This window comes from Ipomoea triloba, chromosome 9, assembly GCF_003576645.1.
Source record: "Ipomoea triloba cultivar NCNSP0323 chromosome 9, ASM357664v1".
Lineage (NCBI taxonomy): Eukaryota > Viridiplantae > Streptophyta > Magnoliopsida > Solanales > Convolvulaceae > Ipomoea > Ipomoea triloba.
The window spans coordinates 8,851,900-8,868,962 of record NC_044924.1 but is presented as its reverse complement, the minus strand read 5'-3'; the positions used below and the strand labels follow the sequence as shown (position 1 = coordinate 8,868,962).

Sequence of the window (17,063 nt, the reverse complement as noted above, 5' to 3'; positions counted from 1 at the left end):
AAGTTGTGAGTAACCGTGCACTCTCATTTCTTGAGAAAAAATCTTCTCTAGTATGAAAAAATTAATATGGCCAACACTTTGCTTCTTAATTGGGTCGACCCAATACGAACCAAAATTAGTATAAGTATGATACAGGTTTAAAGATGCTTCTACAGTTAAAGCCTATTCATGGGCAAATTATACCATATATAGACCAGGGTCTGCCTTGCATTGTAGAACCTGGTCCAAAAATAACCTTATAATCTGTACTTGTAGTTGACACATTATGTACCTGCAGTTGACAGTTTTTATACATGTAGTTATCTTATTACGTGTCAGCAATTATCAAGTTATTTGTTTACATGTACAAAAACGGTTAACTGTAGGTACAAAATGTATTAACGGAATACAAAAACGGTTAACTGTAGGTACAAAATGTATTAACGGAATGTAAAAACGGTTAACTGTAGGTACAAAATGTATTAACGGAATGTACATAATTTTTGTATTAGAGTTCACAATGCAATATGAACCATGATCCATAATATAACAATTGCTATTCATGACATCTTGTGGTCTAGAAAAAAAAAACAGAAAAAAAATGAAGGAAATACTACTTGTACTATCAAATTTTACTCCCAACTTTTACTTCCTCTCATAAAATATTAATGTTGACATTTTACTTGAGACCCACAGGATGAAGATAAATAATCGTTTATCTTGTGTTTATGTGTATTAGGGAGCATTGTTTCGTCTGCAATCGTCTCCAAAAATAACCTTATAATCTATACTTGTAGTTGACACATTATGTACCTGCAGTTGACAGTTTTTGTACATGTAGTTATCTTATTACGTGTCAGCAATTATCAAGTTATTTGTTTACATGTACAAAAACGGTTAACTGTAGGTACAAAATGTATTAACGGAATACAAAAACGGTTAACTGTAGGTACAAAATGTATTAACGGAATGTAAAAACGGTTAACTGTAGGTACAAAATGTATTAACGGAATGTATATAATTTTTGTATTAGAGTTCACAATGCAATATGAACCATGGTCCATAATATAACAATTGCTATTCATGACATCTTGTGGTCTAGAAAAAAAAACAGAAAAAAAAAAAGAAGGAAATACTACTTGTACTCTCAAATTTTACTCCCAACTTTTACTTCCTCTCATAAAATATTAATGTTGACATTTTACTTGAGACCCACAGGATGAAGATAAATAATCGTTTATCTTTACTTGAGACCCACAGGATGAAGATAAATAATCGTTTATCTTGTGTTTATGTGTATTAGGGGAAGATAAATAATCGTTTATCTTGTGTTTATGTGTATTAGGGGGCATTGTTTCGTCTGCAATGACAAGGGTTGCTTGAAAAATGACCAATTCTTCTACATAATAAGATTGTGACATTTAAGATATATACTTCCTGCAGTCTGCACAGTGGAGATTACATATATATATATATATATATAGAGTCATGATCAGGTGCGGTCATGCTCTCCCGTGCGGTTCATACCACTCAATGTTACAAAATACACTACTCAATGTTAAGAAACACACCACACAAATATACACTGTGGTGTGTTTCATTGTGTTTCATTGTGGTGTGTTTCTTAACATTGAGTGGTGTGTTTTGTAACATTGAGTGGTGTGTGACCGCACGGCCGCACGGGAGAGCACGGCCGCATTTGAACCAAAATATATATATATATATATATATATATATATATATNCATATATATATATATATATATAGAGTCATGATCAGGTGCGGTCATGCTCTCCCGTGCGGTTCATACCACTCAATGTTACAAAATACACTACTCAATGTTAAGAAACACACCACACAAATATACACTGTGGTGTGTTTCATTGTGTTTCATTGTGGTGTGTTTCTTAACATTGAGTGGTGTGTTTTGTAACATTGAGTGGTGTGTGACCGCACGGCCGCACGGGAGAGCACGGCCGCATTTGAACCAAAATATATATATATATATATATATATATATATATATATGCGTTTACTATTTCCAAGGCTAGAAGTGACCTTTCAAGAAAAGGAGCCAATGAGCTATATATATGCAGTCTTGCCCTCGTATATGCTCATTGCAACAAGGAAGCATAGTACGAGGTGAGTGAAACAACATTAATGCAAACAAATTAAATACTATGAGGCTGTATGAGTACTGCTAATTTTCTTAGGAGTTTGGAATCTCTTGTAATGTGTAGAACATAGAACATATAAAGTTGCATTGAAGCATTAAATATATTATACATTATCATTGGTTTTTTTGTCTGTTTACCTTAACTTGATTGTAGAGTTTTTTAACAAGAGTTTTATTACTATTGTCCTTTTTATTCCAATTTTATAGTTTATTTAAAAGAAAATCTTAAAAACTACGTCAAATGTAAAAAAGGGAGTATAGAAACACGAAATGGTGCCACGTGGATAAAAAATAGAAGCCTTAATTATATATGACCCATTAATAACAATTACAAAGAAAGACAAGTACTCACTACTCAATAAGTGTTAATGAGCTTAACCAAAACACCAAATAATTAAAATATGTCCGGAACGAATGGTGCGTAGGTAAATTCATTATTCTTATATTAAAAGGTTTTGAGTTGATTTTTGTTCCTTTTAATTAAATCCGTCACACAAAACTATTACACAACGGAGTTTACAAAATGCTCACTCTCAATAATAATTACAAATTTTTCATTATCCCAAATAATTAAAAAATTTATCCTTTCCCTCGTCATCCCAAGTGATTAAAAATCTTATCCTCCAAGTTGTTTTTGCCAGCTCGATCTAGAGCTCCCTCTCGCATCTCCAAGCATTAAAAATTAATCTAAAATTGTAATGCTTTTTTTTTTCTGTAATTTATGTTTAGAGAATGATATTATCAATGTAAAAAAAAAAAACAAAAAACAAAAGAATATGTACAAATAAATAAATAAATAAAAGGTGATAAAGACATGGATGAATATAATTCTATATTTCTATGTTGAAGATTCACAATTGTGGATGGGGATGCAACCTAGGTTATATAGATCGAATTGAATCGTGTAAAAATAATTGTTCTCTTAAAAAAATAAAAATGAATCTCATTTATTTATTGTAAAATAGTTGAAGAATGAGATTCATATTTAAATGAAAAATGTAATAATATTTTTGTAAATATTAAAAACTTTTATTGTATTATTTTGAAAAAAAAATACTTAGCTTGTTAAAATAAGTCAAAGTTTTAATGAAAGAAAATTTAAGAGGAAAATCATGAGCCTTTTTAGATTAAGCAAAGTTAAAAGGATTCATCTATTTTGTTGTAATGTTACATATAGATGGTTGGCCTTATTTGGAAGCCATTAATGGAGTCTCATAATAACTTTGTTATATGGGAGAAATGAAGATTTGGACAGGCAACGACAACTCATTGACGCTAAGGTCCATGGACTATGTAGAGTGGCTGGAGCCTATTATCATTATTATTATTTTATTCCTCTCATTATTATTATTTTATTACTAGGCAGTTTAGGACGGCCCGAGCACCTGACTAGCTCCTTATGCAATTTTTCTTTTCAAAAGGTTGAATTCCCACCTCCAAGGGCCCCACATCCCGGCCCGACATAGTACAAGAGATGCAGGAACTGGAATTAAAAAATTGATCTGTAACAAATGCAGCCATTGTGAATGAGATTCTTATTCTGGTTGGTTAAGTTGGTTGGTTGGCAACAAGACCGACCATATGTTACTTTTGCCAACAATTCCTAACACAAATTTCTCTAACTTCAACAACAAAGAAAAAAAAACAAACACAAAAGACTCCTTAAATTTCCATCTAAACACTAGTCATGGGTCAATCAATCTGCTGCTTAATTTCATGGTGTTGCAACTTGATGATTCAACAACATTGATTCTCTTCCCAGAGGACTTTTGCTTGCATTTGCTTCTCTGCACGACAGCTGCGTGGGCGTTGTACGAGCAGATTTTCGCGGGGGGGACGAATACGTGCTCTTGGGAGACAAATTCACCTCCTCCAACACCCGAAACTGGAGCTCCACGGGATAGTCCCGCACGCATCCAATTCGCGGTCCAGCCCCCGTTGTCCACCTGCACGATAACTGGTCCGCCAGCTGAAACGACTTCATTCCTTTGTGTGACACTATTCTCCTCGCGATCTTTTCTCTCGGGACAGGCTCCTCGAAGTCTTCCTCAGTTTCTCCATCGAATAAGTTATGCTTAGAGACCGAGAACTCGGTGTCTGACAAGTACTCTTCTGCTGTTTCGTACCCGTCTGCAGGCGTTTCTACGGGGGTGCTACTCGTTCCTGGCTGCCATTTCTCTTCACCCCTGAACTTCTCGAGTATATCCTCCCTCTTTGGAATTTGAAGTACTGGGATGTTTGGTCGCGATCTCCTAGCCCGCCTTGACCTGGGCGCCCGCACATTTTCTACTCCTTTGCTATATGTTCTGCTCGAGTCGTCTTCTTCGCTCTCTACACATTTCACCGTGTTCTCTTCACTAGATGTTGTTCTGAAATCTGGTTCTGACATGCTACTACGGAGGCCAAAGCTGTATTCCTTCTTAATGAAGCAGCCCTCCTCGTCGACACTTGGTGCTCTCTGCACAATCACGACAAAAAGAGTTCTCACTAGATACAATTTTCTAAACTTTTTTTTTTTTTTGGAATGCTACTGACTCTGCTACATTGTAGTATCTGTTCATCTAAACTTTGATTGTTCAAGACTGCGAGTTACTTGTACCTTGACCAAAGTGATGTCAACGTTATGTTGCTCGAGGAAACAAATAAACTCCTCGAAATTCTCCTCCGTTGGGAGATAATGTCCACTGTGAGGCCAGACCGCCTATATTATACCATTCCATAAAAGATTATCAATCTGCAGTTATAAAGACTTAAAGAAGCTAGTTAAAGTCGAGTTATGATCATGTACCTTCAAAATGCCATTTTCGACGACTAATCTTCCAGCGGCCAATGTTGCACCACCAGCCAAGAAACTAGAGTGTTGGAAAGTTCCTTTACGCTTCTGCCCAACGTACAAAACCCTCGACACACTAAGCACAAAGATCCACTTCGTATCATCGGTGCCTTCCCTCGTGTCAAGCAACTTCCCGGAATGTTTATAGAAAAATTTTCCATATACCACTTTGACTTCATAGGGCTCCCTCTCTACCTGTGAAATTGCATTAAATGATCGGTGAGCTTCTTTCATAATCGAAGACACCGAGAGAGCAAATAATTATGGATTCTAGCTTGGTCCATGAAAATAATAGGATATCCACAATCGAAGAAGAAGAAGCTCACCGGACCGAGATACTTGATGCACTGCTGTTGAAGTTTTGGTCGTGGACATCTCTCGAGATTTACTTCTCTGCCTTCACCTATGTCCAACCTGCAGTGGCGATTTGATTCTAGACGTTGAACCTAAGTGTCTTTTAATTGATTTTTTCCGAGTCAAAGCAAAACTTACCAATAAAAGAAGGCTTGTCTGCTGTCACATTGAAGCCACTTGGCATAATAAAATTGAAGATTGTGACCATAGCGATGGCGAGGATCAATCTATATACACAAGTTTGAATGGATGTCAATGAAACAAACAGTGAAAGCGACTTAGTATGCTTACATGAAGTATTATTATTGGAATTGTAGAATAGAACTTACCGCTTCAAGCCAATGCTGCAAAGCAAGTTTGCGTGCCTTTCCAGCTTTAGACAAACCTTTTCCCACCTACCAACATAGGAAAGAAACTTCGATTTCAGGATTAAATGTCATAGTTTGACCGAAGGATTCTTTGAGCAGTGAGCCAATCCTTACCATAGCGGCTTTTGTCATTGCTCTTGACCAACGAGAAACAGCAGTTTCGGGTCTATCAATGTCGAAGAACGATATAGCATTGAGTTTGGGTTCAACTGAATCTACAAGCTTCCACCTGCAACCCGAAGACATATGCACAAAATTGAGCAAATAGCACAAAGCATCTGTGATTAAACTTTATCGTTTTTCATCATTTATCCTACTCTAGGATGTTGCAAATGTGACCTTTCTAAGTTTGATTTAAATATTAAATATAAAATGAATCAAGCAATATGAAATGGATCAATCTGTTATCCAAGAACGTCTTATCCCTAACAACATGAACAACATTTGATGCTTACCATCTTTGTTCGACGAGGACAGCGCAATCTGCTAGTTGTCTCCTTGTGCGAAAACTTTTATAAGTCTTCTGCACTTTTACTGCAGCCTGATTTCTTTGGTCACGAGTATTTAGAGGCGGCATTGAGATAGAGCCTGGTGAAGGTGATTTGAGAGAGAATTCTCGACTTCCATGGCTGTATGATCTAACCACATTACGAGACAACAATGTCTTCTTGGTCTTAAATTCACTCCCACTCCCATTGAAGCTAACAGAGGACTTCAACATGGAAGGTCCAGAATCATCTAAACTCGTCGGTCGTTTAGCCTTCTTCTTCTTCACACCCTCTCCTCCAAAGCTTATTGTTCTCACTAAATAAGATTCAATCTGACTATCCAAATTGTTAAGATTGGACACTGAGAAGGAAAAGGATGCTCCCATGTTTGCAAAAACAAAACCTGTGAATGTATCAAATTATAATGACAACACAATAATTCTATGAAGAAACCCTATCTCCTAAGCATTATAAGATTCCTCCAATATCATAGCATTACCATTGTCCTAAAATTCACTCCAAAACAGCAAAGTTACAATGTTGGATTTAATCCAATATATTCAAATGCAATTAACCAAACCAATCACCAATCCAAAGGAACACCTCATATTCATTTATGTGAATTCATACACCAAAATCAACACAACCCCAGGTTTTTTGCTTTTTTCTCTTTGCAATTTTTCTTCCATTCGTAATTTATTATACTTTGATAGGGCCTCAGCCACGCAAATAAAAAAACCGGCCCTAAATTCCAATGCATGCACAATCTGAATCCATTTTCTTAGATTACACCTCATGCCAACACAAACCCAAATTTCAAAATCCAATCTTTTAAGCAAAACTACATAAATAAACAACAAAATGTGTTTTTACCTGATAAAGAAGGCCTCAATGACAATGATGCACGTTCAAACAGAAAAAATAAAAGAAAAAAAGAGCATAAATGAATGGAATGAGAAGGTAGGATAGCTCGTGATGCAAAAAGGAGAAAGAGTGGCAGAGAGAGGGCAAATAGGATGATGATAAGGAGGATGATTGTGGAAGGAGGAAGGGAAATGAAAAGAGTGAAAGGGGGGGTGGGTATCCCCTTGGTAATTGAAGAAAGAAAAACACTCAATTGTTTTTCGGAGTTTCTCTTCCCCTCAACAGGCCCGACATTGTGTGTGGAGGAATTTAAATAGAGGGACGATGTATGCTTTAGCTGTGCTTAATGTAATCCAACAATTACACCATTTTTATAGGGGGACGACATAACATAATTATATATCATACTCCGTCCATGGGGAAACAGATGATGATCGAGTGTGTAACTGATGACATGCTTTTTCAACCACGTGTTTCTCTACTTCTTCACTACACCACTATACAATACTCCTTTAATTTCATTCATACGACCATTATTATTATTATTATTATTATTCATCAAAACCATGCAATTAGTTATGTAATCAAAATGTTTTTCTTTAATCAATAAAACAGCCTCAAGTATATCCGTTTATTGGAAAAGTTATGTCCTAATAACTGTCCAAGCGGGGTGTCCATCTTTATGGGTGAAGTGTTGGTCTAATAAGAATAATGGAAAAAGAACCTACAACCTCCCACTTAACAACACAAGCCCCAAACCACCAAATCACTATATCTTTTGTGTACTAAAAGGCAGGAAGTTTTACTTATGCATGGGGGTGGGACAAGTAAAGTAGTGGCAGAACACATGTGTGGCCAAGAATAAAGACTACTCGATGTCATTCATTTGTCAAGCATCCGTGGGTCTTCAACAATATAAATAGTCATCATTTCCTCCCCTTAAAAACCATCCTTGGCTCACCAAACTCCTTCTGGTCCGGTCTGAATTTTCTCCCTCCTACCAACATTATTATTTCTATTTCATTATTAGAGCTATAACTTGTATTATTTATTATTCTTAGTCCATCATTTGGATTATAACTTGTATTATTTATTATTTGGACCGCCGTTTTGAGCCAGTATCTCGGGCTTTGTACGTAGTCTTTTGGGCCCAGAGCCCCGAGCTAATAATAGTACTATTTTTCTATCCCCGTTCTATATCTCTATACCCGACTTATGGTGGATCCGGTTCCAACAAAACCATCATTAGCGTCATATGTGAGAACGTTACGAAAAGTCTGCGTTCCTAGTTTCTACCCGTTCTACAATATTTCTCTTTAGGCAATTAAACCCCGAGATACACCAAAATGGCCGCCGAGCTACAAAGCCAACGTTCCCTAGATCCGCAGGAACACATTAGCAGGCAAGGCCAGGCGAGGGTCAGTTCTCCATCTGAGGAACACGAGAGATCCAACTGGCACTATAGTTGTCAGAGGAGGAGGCACTACCTTCGGCAGAACCAACCAAGGCCCCTCGAGGGCCAGACCTAGCGTCCAACCCTTAATTCATGAGATAGCCATCAGAGGAGAAACTATTATCGGCAGAACTAACCTAGATCATCCTGAGATTAGATCTAGAGTCTAATATTTAGCTCGAGAGACAGCTAACATCATCTGCGATTGAGTTGCCCAACATTGTCAATTATTATCCACAATCATTTACAATCAAAAGATCAACTCAACTATTAATATTTTATATAGATACTTTTGATTAATTCTACTTCCTGCCTTGGTCTATAAAATGAGGCTAACACTCAATTGCATACGTACCATGCATATATTTAATCTAATTTAATTCGCATGCATGCACGTGAATGTTATATCTTATAATGGCTAATGGACGTGAAACACGAGCCTCATCCATTACCTTATAATTATCCGACACATATAATATATTTGCAATAATAGTTATCATGTTATTTTAGCTGAGTTAGTTAGGTTGATTTAATAATCACAAAATATTTAGTTTAACTTTTTAATTTTCTTCTCTTAAATTCCAAATGATTGAATCTTCAACGCATGGGCCTTCACACTCCGACCCGACAAAACATGTGGGAGGAGCATTTAATTTGGTAATCATAAGGTGTTTAATTTAATTTTTTGGGCATAATTTTCACATTGTCACTGTCGAGTTTCAAACTTTGGTCTCTTCTTTCAAATACTGTGTATTGAACCAGTAAGCTAAACTAATCCAGGTAACTTTTTTATTTTGTGTGAAAGTTGTCTATTGACATTTTTTGTTCGAGCTGATCAATTAAGGAGAATTTTATACAATGGACCATTGTCCATATTGTAATGTGAACCAAATTAAATTTTCTTTCAACTTAAGTTTATTAACTTTTATACAAATAAAATTAATATATAAAAAGTATATTTTGATATTTTAATTTTAATTTTTAAATTAATATACGATTATATTAAGTCTATAGAGTGCCTTCTAAGTTCTAACAATACAATTTATTCTTGTAAAATTACAGATATTTAAATACTATTTCACACTTACATACTAAATTATTAATACAATGTGTGACAAGTCTTTCTCTCAAACTTTTTTTTTTTTTTGGTGTGTCTGTAAATATATCTATTAATGTGTATTGACTTCTCATTAAAATATTTTTGAAAATGTCAAAAAAAAAACATATTTACTGTTATTATAAATTTTAAAAATTATAATTATTTTTATTTTTATAATAATAAATACTATACTTTTCAACAATAAAAAAATATTATTTATTTAATTATTAAGAATTACTGAAAGTAAGGTTGAATGTCTCAAAATTGATTATCCCATATTCCCATTGGACGGTTAAACGCGGAGTTTAACATATAGTCAGCCTTACCTCCCCGACAACGTTACTCTGATTTCGCAAATCAAATATTGAATCGGAAAGTTTTATGTACGATTATTGAATCCAACTTTGCAGCTAAAAACATGTGATTCAAGCCAAGTTGTTGAATTTCAATATAGCAAATGTGTTAAAGACAAAATTTAACTAAAATTGCATAATAATTATTTAACTTAAAATTTAAAATTTAGAATGTAATTTGATATTGTTAAGATCAAGCGATTACCACCGTTAAATTCTTTTTTTTTAATTAACTAAAATAGTATTTTAAGTGATCATTTTGTGGTATAATTAATTGTGGAATTCACTTCTGATTTGGGTTGGAACAAATTAAAGTAGATTCGGGTTCTCATAAGTGAGACGAATGAATTGATATATTGTACACTCAAAATGAATAATGAGTGAATGAAAAATTGAGTATCAAATATACCTATTTTTAAATTAAAAAAAAAAGTATACCTATTTGAATTGAAAAAATAGTTATGGAAAGGCTTGAAAGAATTTTGGTTTCATACTGTTGACCTTTTGGGATGATTATATTCTAATAAGAATTTTGAATCCAAGGTTTTTTTGTTATCAACTTATTCTCCAGCAACCATTACGCCAAAAGCTATAACTATTAGCTCATACACAACTTTATTTCTTTATACTTGCATAGCAACTATCAGCACATTCCAGTAACATGCATGATATTGCATGCACTCGCCCTCTAAGTTGCTGCCCAATAAATATCTATTTCATTCTCTAATCTCTAAAATTTAATAAGACTCAATATTATTAGTCCTTAACTTAAATGAAACTGTGTTGGTAATATAAATTGTATCAAATATTTCAATTATTTTTTATGTTGTTCCTTTACACTTTCTTTTCAATTTTACCCTTCACAACTATAACTAAAACCAAAAATATAATCTGAGGAGGATAGATGTTGGGAAATGCTATGCCTTCAACCGTGTTCTTAAAGAGGGGAGCAAATTAAACATGATGATAAAGTCAATGCCCAAGGAAGCAGCACCAACTATTAAATAAACAGTCTTTTACACATATAATCATCAAAAGGAAGCATTCCAAGAGAAAAGCACAACGGCGGAGAGGAGCTAGTTGCATTTCAATATCTATTTTGTGTTTTTGCTAAGAATGTTCGAATAAAAATAAGGAGCAAATTAAAGTATATATGAAACTGCCAAGGACCTTGTAGTCCAGTGGCATCAAACCCTTCCCTTTATACGGGAGGTGGTGGGTTTGAGCCTCAGCAGTACCACCTTAACATTGCAAGGTGGACCTGGGTCTACATTCACATAACATACACTATACTCTACATTCGCAGTTTGTAAACTCTACATTCACACTAACACATTCAAAACTCTATATTCACAACTTAAGAACTCCACATTCACACATCACACATTACAAGGCTACAAGTTGCTAGAACTTCTTAACTCTATTACAGATTCACACATGCATAACTCTACATTCACGATTTCTATACTCTACATTCACACTTTGAAACCTCTACATTAACACATTTTTGGGCAACTCTAATTCAGCAATGTGTTTACTAATTTAAGAAAAAAAAAAAAGACAAAACGACGTAGTTTTGGACCCAGGTCCACCTTGCAAGTGGACCTGGGTCCACGGCATAATTTGCCGCAGCTCATGGAATGGGCTTCACTAGACATGGGCCTTGGATTAACAAACTAATTGGGGCTAGATTTAGGCCCACATTCTGGCCTTAACCGGTGTAAGTCCAAAATCAGAGGCAGAAGCTCAGAAATTTCAACTCCGACTAGCGAGTTCAGACTTCAGAGAGACAGGTTTCACTCCTGGTTCGCCGATTGAACGCCGGCGAACGCATGAAAGAAGAACTTTAGTCCCGTCGCCGGAAGTAGAAGAAGAAGAAGGGGAATTGAATTTGGAGGAAGTAAATCATGTCGACAGCAACATACCCACCGCCACCGCCGTTTTACAGGCTGTACAAGGACTACAGCAATGACCCGAAATCCGCTCCGGAGCCCCCTCCTCCAATTGAAGGGACTTATGTCCTTTACGGCTGCAATTACACTGTATAATCCTTTAATCTAATCATTTCTTCCTGGCGAACATGAAATTTTCATTTTGTTGGCGTGTTTTTGTGTTAAATTCCCTTGAATTAATTAGTTATTTCGCTTTAGCATCTACTTACTTTTATATGGATCAATTTTATAGTGTCGCATGAAGGATGCAAAATCTATGGTGCTCAGTAACAAGTCTTTTTTTTCCCTGAAAAATAATTTTTGTTTGAATATTGCTTCTGAGATTTGTCACTTGTTACGATTAATGCAGACTGATGATGCGCTTCCAAGTTTGGAGGATCAGGGTGTTCGCCAGTTATATCCAAAAGGGCCAAATATCGGTAGGATATTTCTCTGTATCCTTGTTATTTAAGGAAAGCATGCTATATTAATGTACATATATATCCTCTTTCTTTAGTTACAACCTATTGATATACTTTACCCTCTCTTTTATTTTCAAGGGTTCCCAAAGATAAATTTAATGTGTTGAGTGATCAGTATCTTGAATCTGAAATCTAAGACTACTCTCTCTGTTAAGAGGTAGACTGGCTATATTGCTGGAACATGTTTACATTTTCTTTAAGAAAGATCATTGTGTAGAGAATCAAGTGCTTAGCTCTGCAAATTAAACAAGGGGGAAGGTGAAAAAGCCAGAGTGAGATCAGTGTTGTAGAAGGCGCTGATGGGCGCCTAGCACCTAGAGAGCCTAGGCGGGGGACAGAAAGAAAAAAAAAAGGCTGCTCCGTGCAGACGCTGCGACTGCACGCTGTGGAGTGTGGCTGTGGCGACAACAACTGTGTGAGTGTGTGGACAACGGCGACTTGGCAAGGCTCAGGCTGTGGAGACTGGAGTAAGGCTATGGAGAGGGCGAGGGAGATTTGCAACGTTGGNCATTCACACAATCATAAGTCTACATTCACGATTTCTATACTCTACATTCACACTTTGAAACCTCTACATTAACACATTTTTGGGCAACTCTAATTCAGCAATGTGTTTACTAATTTAAGAAAAAAAAAAAAGACAAAACGACGTAGTTTTGGACCCAGGTCCACCTTGCAAGTGGACCTGGGTCCACGGCATAATTTGCCGCAGCTCATGGAATGGGCTTCACTAGACATGGGCCTTGGATTAACAAACTAATTGGGGCTAGATTTAGGCCCACATTCTGGCCTTAACCGGTGTAAGTCCAAAATCAGAGGCAGAAGCTCAGAAATTTCAACTCCGACTAGCGAGTTCAGACTTCAGAGAGACAGGTTTCACTCCTGGTTCGCCGATTGAACGCCGGCGAACGCATGAAAGAAGAACTTTAGTCCCGTCGCCGGAAGTAGAAGAAGAAGAAGGGGAATTGAATTTGGAGGAAGTAAATCATGTCGACAGCAACATACCCACCGCCACCGCCGTTTTACAGGCTGTACAAGGACTACAGCAATGACCCGAAATCCGCTCCGGAGCCCCCTCCTCCAATTGAAGGGACTTATGTCCTTTACGGCTGCAATTACACTGTATAATCCTTTAATCTAATCATTTCTTCCTGGCGAACATGAAATTTTCATTTTGTTGGCGTGTTTTTGTGTTAAATTCCCTTGAATTAATTAGTTATTTCGCTTTAGCATCTACTTACTTTTATATGGATCAATTTTATAGTGTCGCATGAAGGATGCAAAATCTATGGTGCTCAGTAACAAGTCTTTTTTTTCCCTGAAAAATAATTTTTGTTTGAATATTGCTTCTGAGATTTGTCACTTGTTACGATTAATGCAGACTGATGATGCGCTTCCAAGTTTGGAGGATCAGGGTGTTCGCCAGTTATATCCAAAAGGGCCAAATATCGGTAGGATATTTCTCTGTATCCTTGTTATTTAAGGAAAGCATGCTATATTAATGTACATATATATCCTCTTTCTTTAGTTACAACCTATTGATATACTTTACCCTCTCTTTTATTTTCAAGGGTTCCCAAAGATAAATTTAATGTGTTGAGTGATCAGTATCTTGAATCTGAAATCTAAGACTACTCTCTCTGTTAAGAGGTAGACTGGCTATATTGCTGGAACATGTTTACATTTTCTTTAAGAAAGATCATTGTGTAGAGAATCAAGTGCTTAGCTCTGCAAATTAAACAAGGGGGAAGGTGAAAAAGCCAGAGTGAGATCAGTGTTGTAGAAGGCGCTGATGGGCGCCTAGCACCTAGAGAGCCTAGGCGGGGGACAGAAAGAAAAAAAAAAGGCTGCTCCGTGCAGACGCTGCGACTGCACGCTGTGGAGTGTGGCTGTGGCGACAACAACTGTGTGAGTGTGTGGACAACGGCGACTTGGCAAGGCTCAGGCTGTGGAGACTGGAGTAAGGCTATGGAGAGGGCGAGGGAGATTTGCAACGTTGGCAGTTTTTTTTTTTTTTTTTTTTTGGTTGTAGCTGTTTAGGGATTTAGTAATTTGGGGGATTTTGGAAATTGGTTTGATTCGCTAAAAACAATGTGGGTGTTGTTTTGAGCGAAACAACAAAATAAAATAAAACCTTGGCCAAGATGCCGAGTTGACAGACTTGGGTGCCTTGGCTTCCTAAGGCTAAAATCCCCTTGGCCTAGGGGCGCCTGGGCTGATTTTTACAACACTGAGTGAGAGTGAGATAGATCAGTCCTTGAGGGTGGATTCAAAATCCAACTCATAGGGTAGTTATATGTGCGAGTGAAAGTTTTGTAATTTTTTTTTTTCTGGTCATCTTGTTCTCCCAGGTTTTTTCTTTTTGAACCTGATTCACTTCAGTTTTTAATTTTTTTCTGAGCAGGATGAGACTTTGATTCTATTTCCAGTTTGGACTTTGGATGTTATTATCAAGTATGGCTTAATTTGCTTTATGTCTAAATTTTGACTCTACAGATTTCAAGAAGGAGCTGAGATCACTCAATAGAGAATTGCAGCTACATATATTAGAGCTTGCTGATATTCTTGTAGAGAGGCCATCACAGTATGCTCGGAGAGTGGAAGAAATATCTCTCATCTTTAAGAACTTACATCACCTTCTCAATTCATTACGTCCCCACCAGGTGTGTTTCTTTGTTTAATTCCATCTTGACCCCAACCTTTTTCAATTTGTTTGTTTGTTATTATTATTATTTTTTTTGGGATAGACCATCATTAAACTCTCGTGTTATTTTCTGTCATCTGTCTTCCATTTTGATAGGCCAGGGCAACCCTTATCCATATCCTAGAACGTCAGATACAACGGCGTAAACAAGCTGTTGAGGACATTAAAAGGTATGTGATGTTTGCAATTATTATTGAAACATATGTGTAAGTACTAAGTAGTTCATGGTGAAATTGCTAGCTCTTCCAAAATAAAAATATATAATATGTGACCCTAACGTTAATTCTTAAATTGGTGTGTCAAAAAGAGAAGGAGCCATATGTTGAACTGTTAAATGATGTTTCTCTTTCAATGTGTCCATTAATACCAACATCCTAATCAGATTTGTAACTTCCAACTAGTTAGACTAGGGTCTCCCACTGGTTGTTCTTGAATATTTCAAGGCTATGGGCAGTAAATACGGGAATATATGCAGTGTGAGTTTATTAGAATACAGTCAAAATACATGCAAGCAACTGTTCTTCATGATTTCCAATCAGTAGATGTTCAATCGTGCACCAGAGGAGCTTAGCTTATGCTGAATGCTTCTCTATGAACAACTTTATTTCATTAGTTGAAATTTTCAAGAAATGATTTAGGATTTCTGGCTTCATGCTTCAAATGCATTGTTCTGTTTAGTCACTTTCATTTGTTCATTTTAGGATATCAATTCCAGCACAACATTCTGTTGATCTTATTGATATCTTCAATGCTTAATTTTGGGTTTGAGAAACACAGTTATGTAATGGGGCATCATTGATAAGGAGGCTTTAAGAAAGACATGTAATGAGCATCTCTGACTGGGATCATTATCTAAGATTGTGCCTTTGCTTTGTGTCTTTATTTGAGTGGGATGGGTGAGAGGAAATTTGATGTTACAAGTTTAATATGACTAAATAAAAGTGGGTAGGTATTAGTTTCAGGTGTCCACTTCTTTCTTTTAATACCACATGCACATGCTTGTATGAGAAAATTGACTCAATTTGATGCTTTCTTTTATTAGGTCCTAATTAAGGGATGTCTAAATATTAGTTGAGTGCTTCAACTAATGAAAATTTGAACCTTTTTCTGTGTGCAGAAGAAGAGAAGAAGCACAAAAACTTCTGAAGGAAGCACTGGGGACTCTAGAGGGGCAGTAAAATGCATAGTTTTGAAAATTATTATATTGGTTTGAACTTTGAAGAAGCATATGATTTGAGCCTGTAAGGTAAGATGCAATAGTATCCTGGTGATGATATTTCATACTTTGGAAAGGAACGTTGCAGAGCAAAACCAATATCAGCTGGAAAAGCAAATAGGCTAATATGTAGCACAGCAGAGGGTCATTGCCTGTAAAATGATAGGAAGTTTATGAATGATGCAACACTGTTGGTTATATTCTTACTAGTCACTCCTTTTGATGTCCATTAAGTTCTCCTTGTGATTTCTGGCTAAACATGAGATTCAGTAGAGCAAAGATGTTTTCTCCCGTAAGTACATCTTTTGGACACAGTCAGTTATTTTGTTCAGTTTTCAAGTTTGAACTAACTCCGAATATCTAGTCAACTCTAATGTCATAAATGCACATTTATAATTCATCATTATTTACAACTCAACAGTTTCAAAAGTAAACTTAATGTCATTTCGTCACATTTATAATTCATTTTTTCAACAATTTTTGTTTACTTTCAAAATATAATATACGGAGTAATTATTATTAGAAAAAGTGACAAAAGCTGTCAAAAGGTTGAGAAAAACTCATTTAAATTTGCTAGTCTTGCAAATGAAATTTAAAAAAAAATACAAATTAAAAGATATATATGATAATTATGTCAAGTTGACATTCACACACGAAGAGTTCTAATATAGGATTACACTTAATGTAGTGAGTTATCAATTTACCTCTCCATTATCCTATCGAGTTGGTCCAGTTGGATGTGAGGACTCTAGAACAAGGGAAT

At 36.1% G+C, this 17,063-nt stretch overlaps 3 protein-coding genes across 3 annotated transcripts; 2 read left to right on the top strand and 1 right to left on the bottom strand.

Annotated features, from left to right (window-relative positions):
• Window positions 1–3,658: 3,658 nt before the first annotated feature.
• LOC116030461 (IQ domain-containing protein IQM6-like) lies at window positions 3,659–7,327 on the bottom strand. The gene is made up of 9 exons (XM_031272714.1): window positions 7,072–7,327; window positions 6,166–6,601; window positions 5,825–5,939; window positions 5,672–5,737; window positions 5,481–5,569; window positions 5,315–5,402; window positions 4,944–5,183; window positions 4,755–4,856; window positions 3,659–4,613 (listed from the first exon to the last, which is right to left on the bottom strand). Exons 2-9 carry the CDS (start codon window positions 6,582–6,584, stop codon window positions 3,870–3,872), a joined length of 1,863 nt encoding a protein of 620 aa, XP_031128574.1. The 5' UTR covers window positions 6,585–6,601; window positions 7,072–7,327; the 3' UTR covers window positions 3,659–3,869.
• Window positions 7,328–11,722: 4,395 nt separating this feature from the next.
• Window positions 11,723–12,877, top strand: LOC116028396 (mediator of RNA polymerase II transcription subunit 7a-like). Its single transcript, XM_031270112.1, has 3 exons — window positions 11,723–12,009; window positions 12,269–12,338; window positions 12,459–12,877. The coding sequence occupies exons 1-3, from the start codon at window positions 11,875–11,877 to the stop codon at window positions 12,485–12,487; spliced, it is 234 nt and encodes a 77-aa protein (XP_031125972.1). The 5' UTR covers window positions 11,723–11,874; the 3' UTR covers window positions 12,488–12,877.
• Window positions 12,878–13,214: 337 nt separating this feature from the next.
• LOC116028395 (mediator of RNA polymerase II transcription subunit 7a-like) lies at window positions 13,215–16,657 on the top strand. The gene is made up of 5 exons (XM_031270111.1): window positions 13,215–13,502; window positions 13,762–13,831; window positions 14,877–15,043; window positions 15,181–15,254; window positions 16,202–16,657. The coding sequence occupies exons 1-5, from the start codon at window positions 13,368–13,370 to the stop codon at window positions 16,260–16,262; spliced, it is 507 nt and encodes a 168-aa protein (XP_031125971.1). The 5' UTR covers window positions 13,215–13,367; the 3' UTR covers window positions 16,263–16,657.
• The last annotated feature ends 406 nt before the right edge of the window (window positions 16,658–17,063 follow it).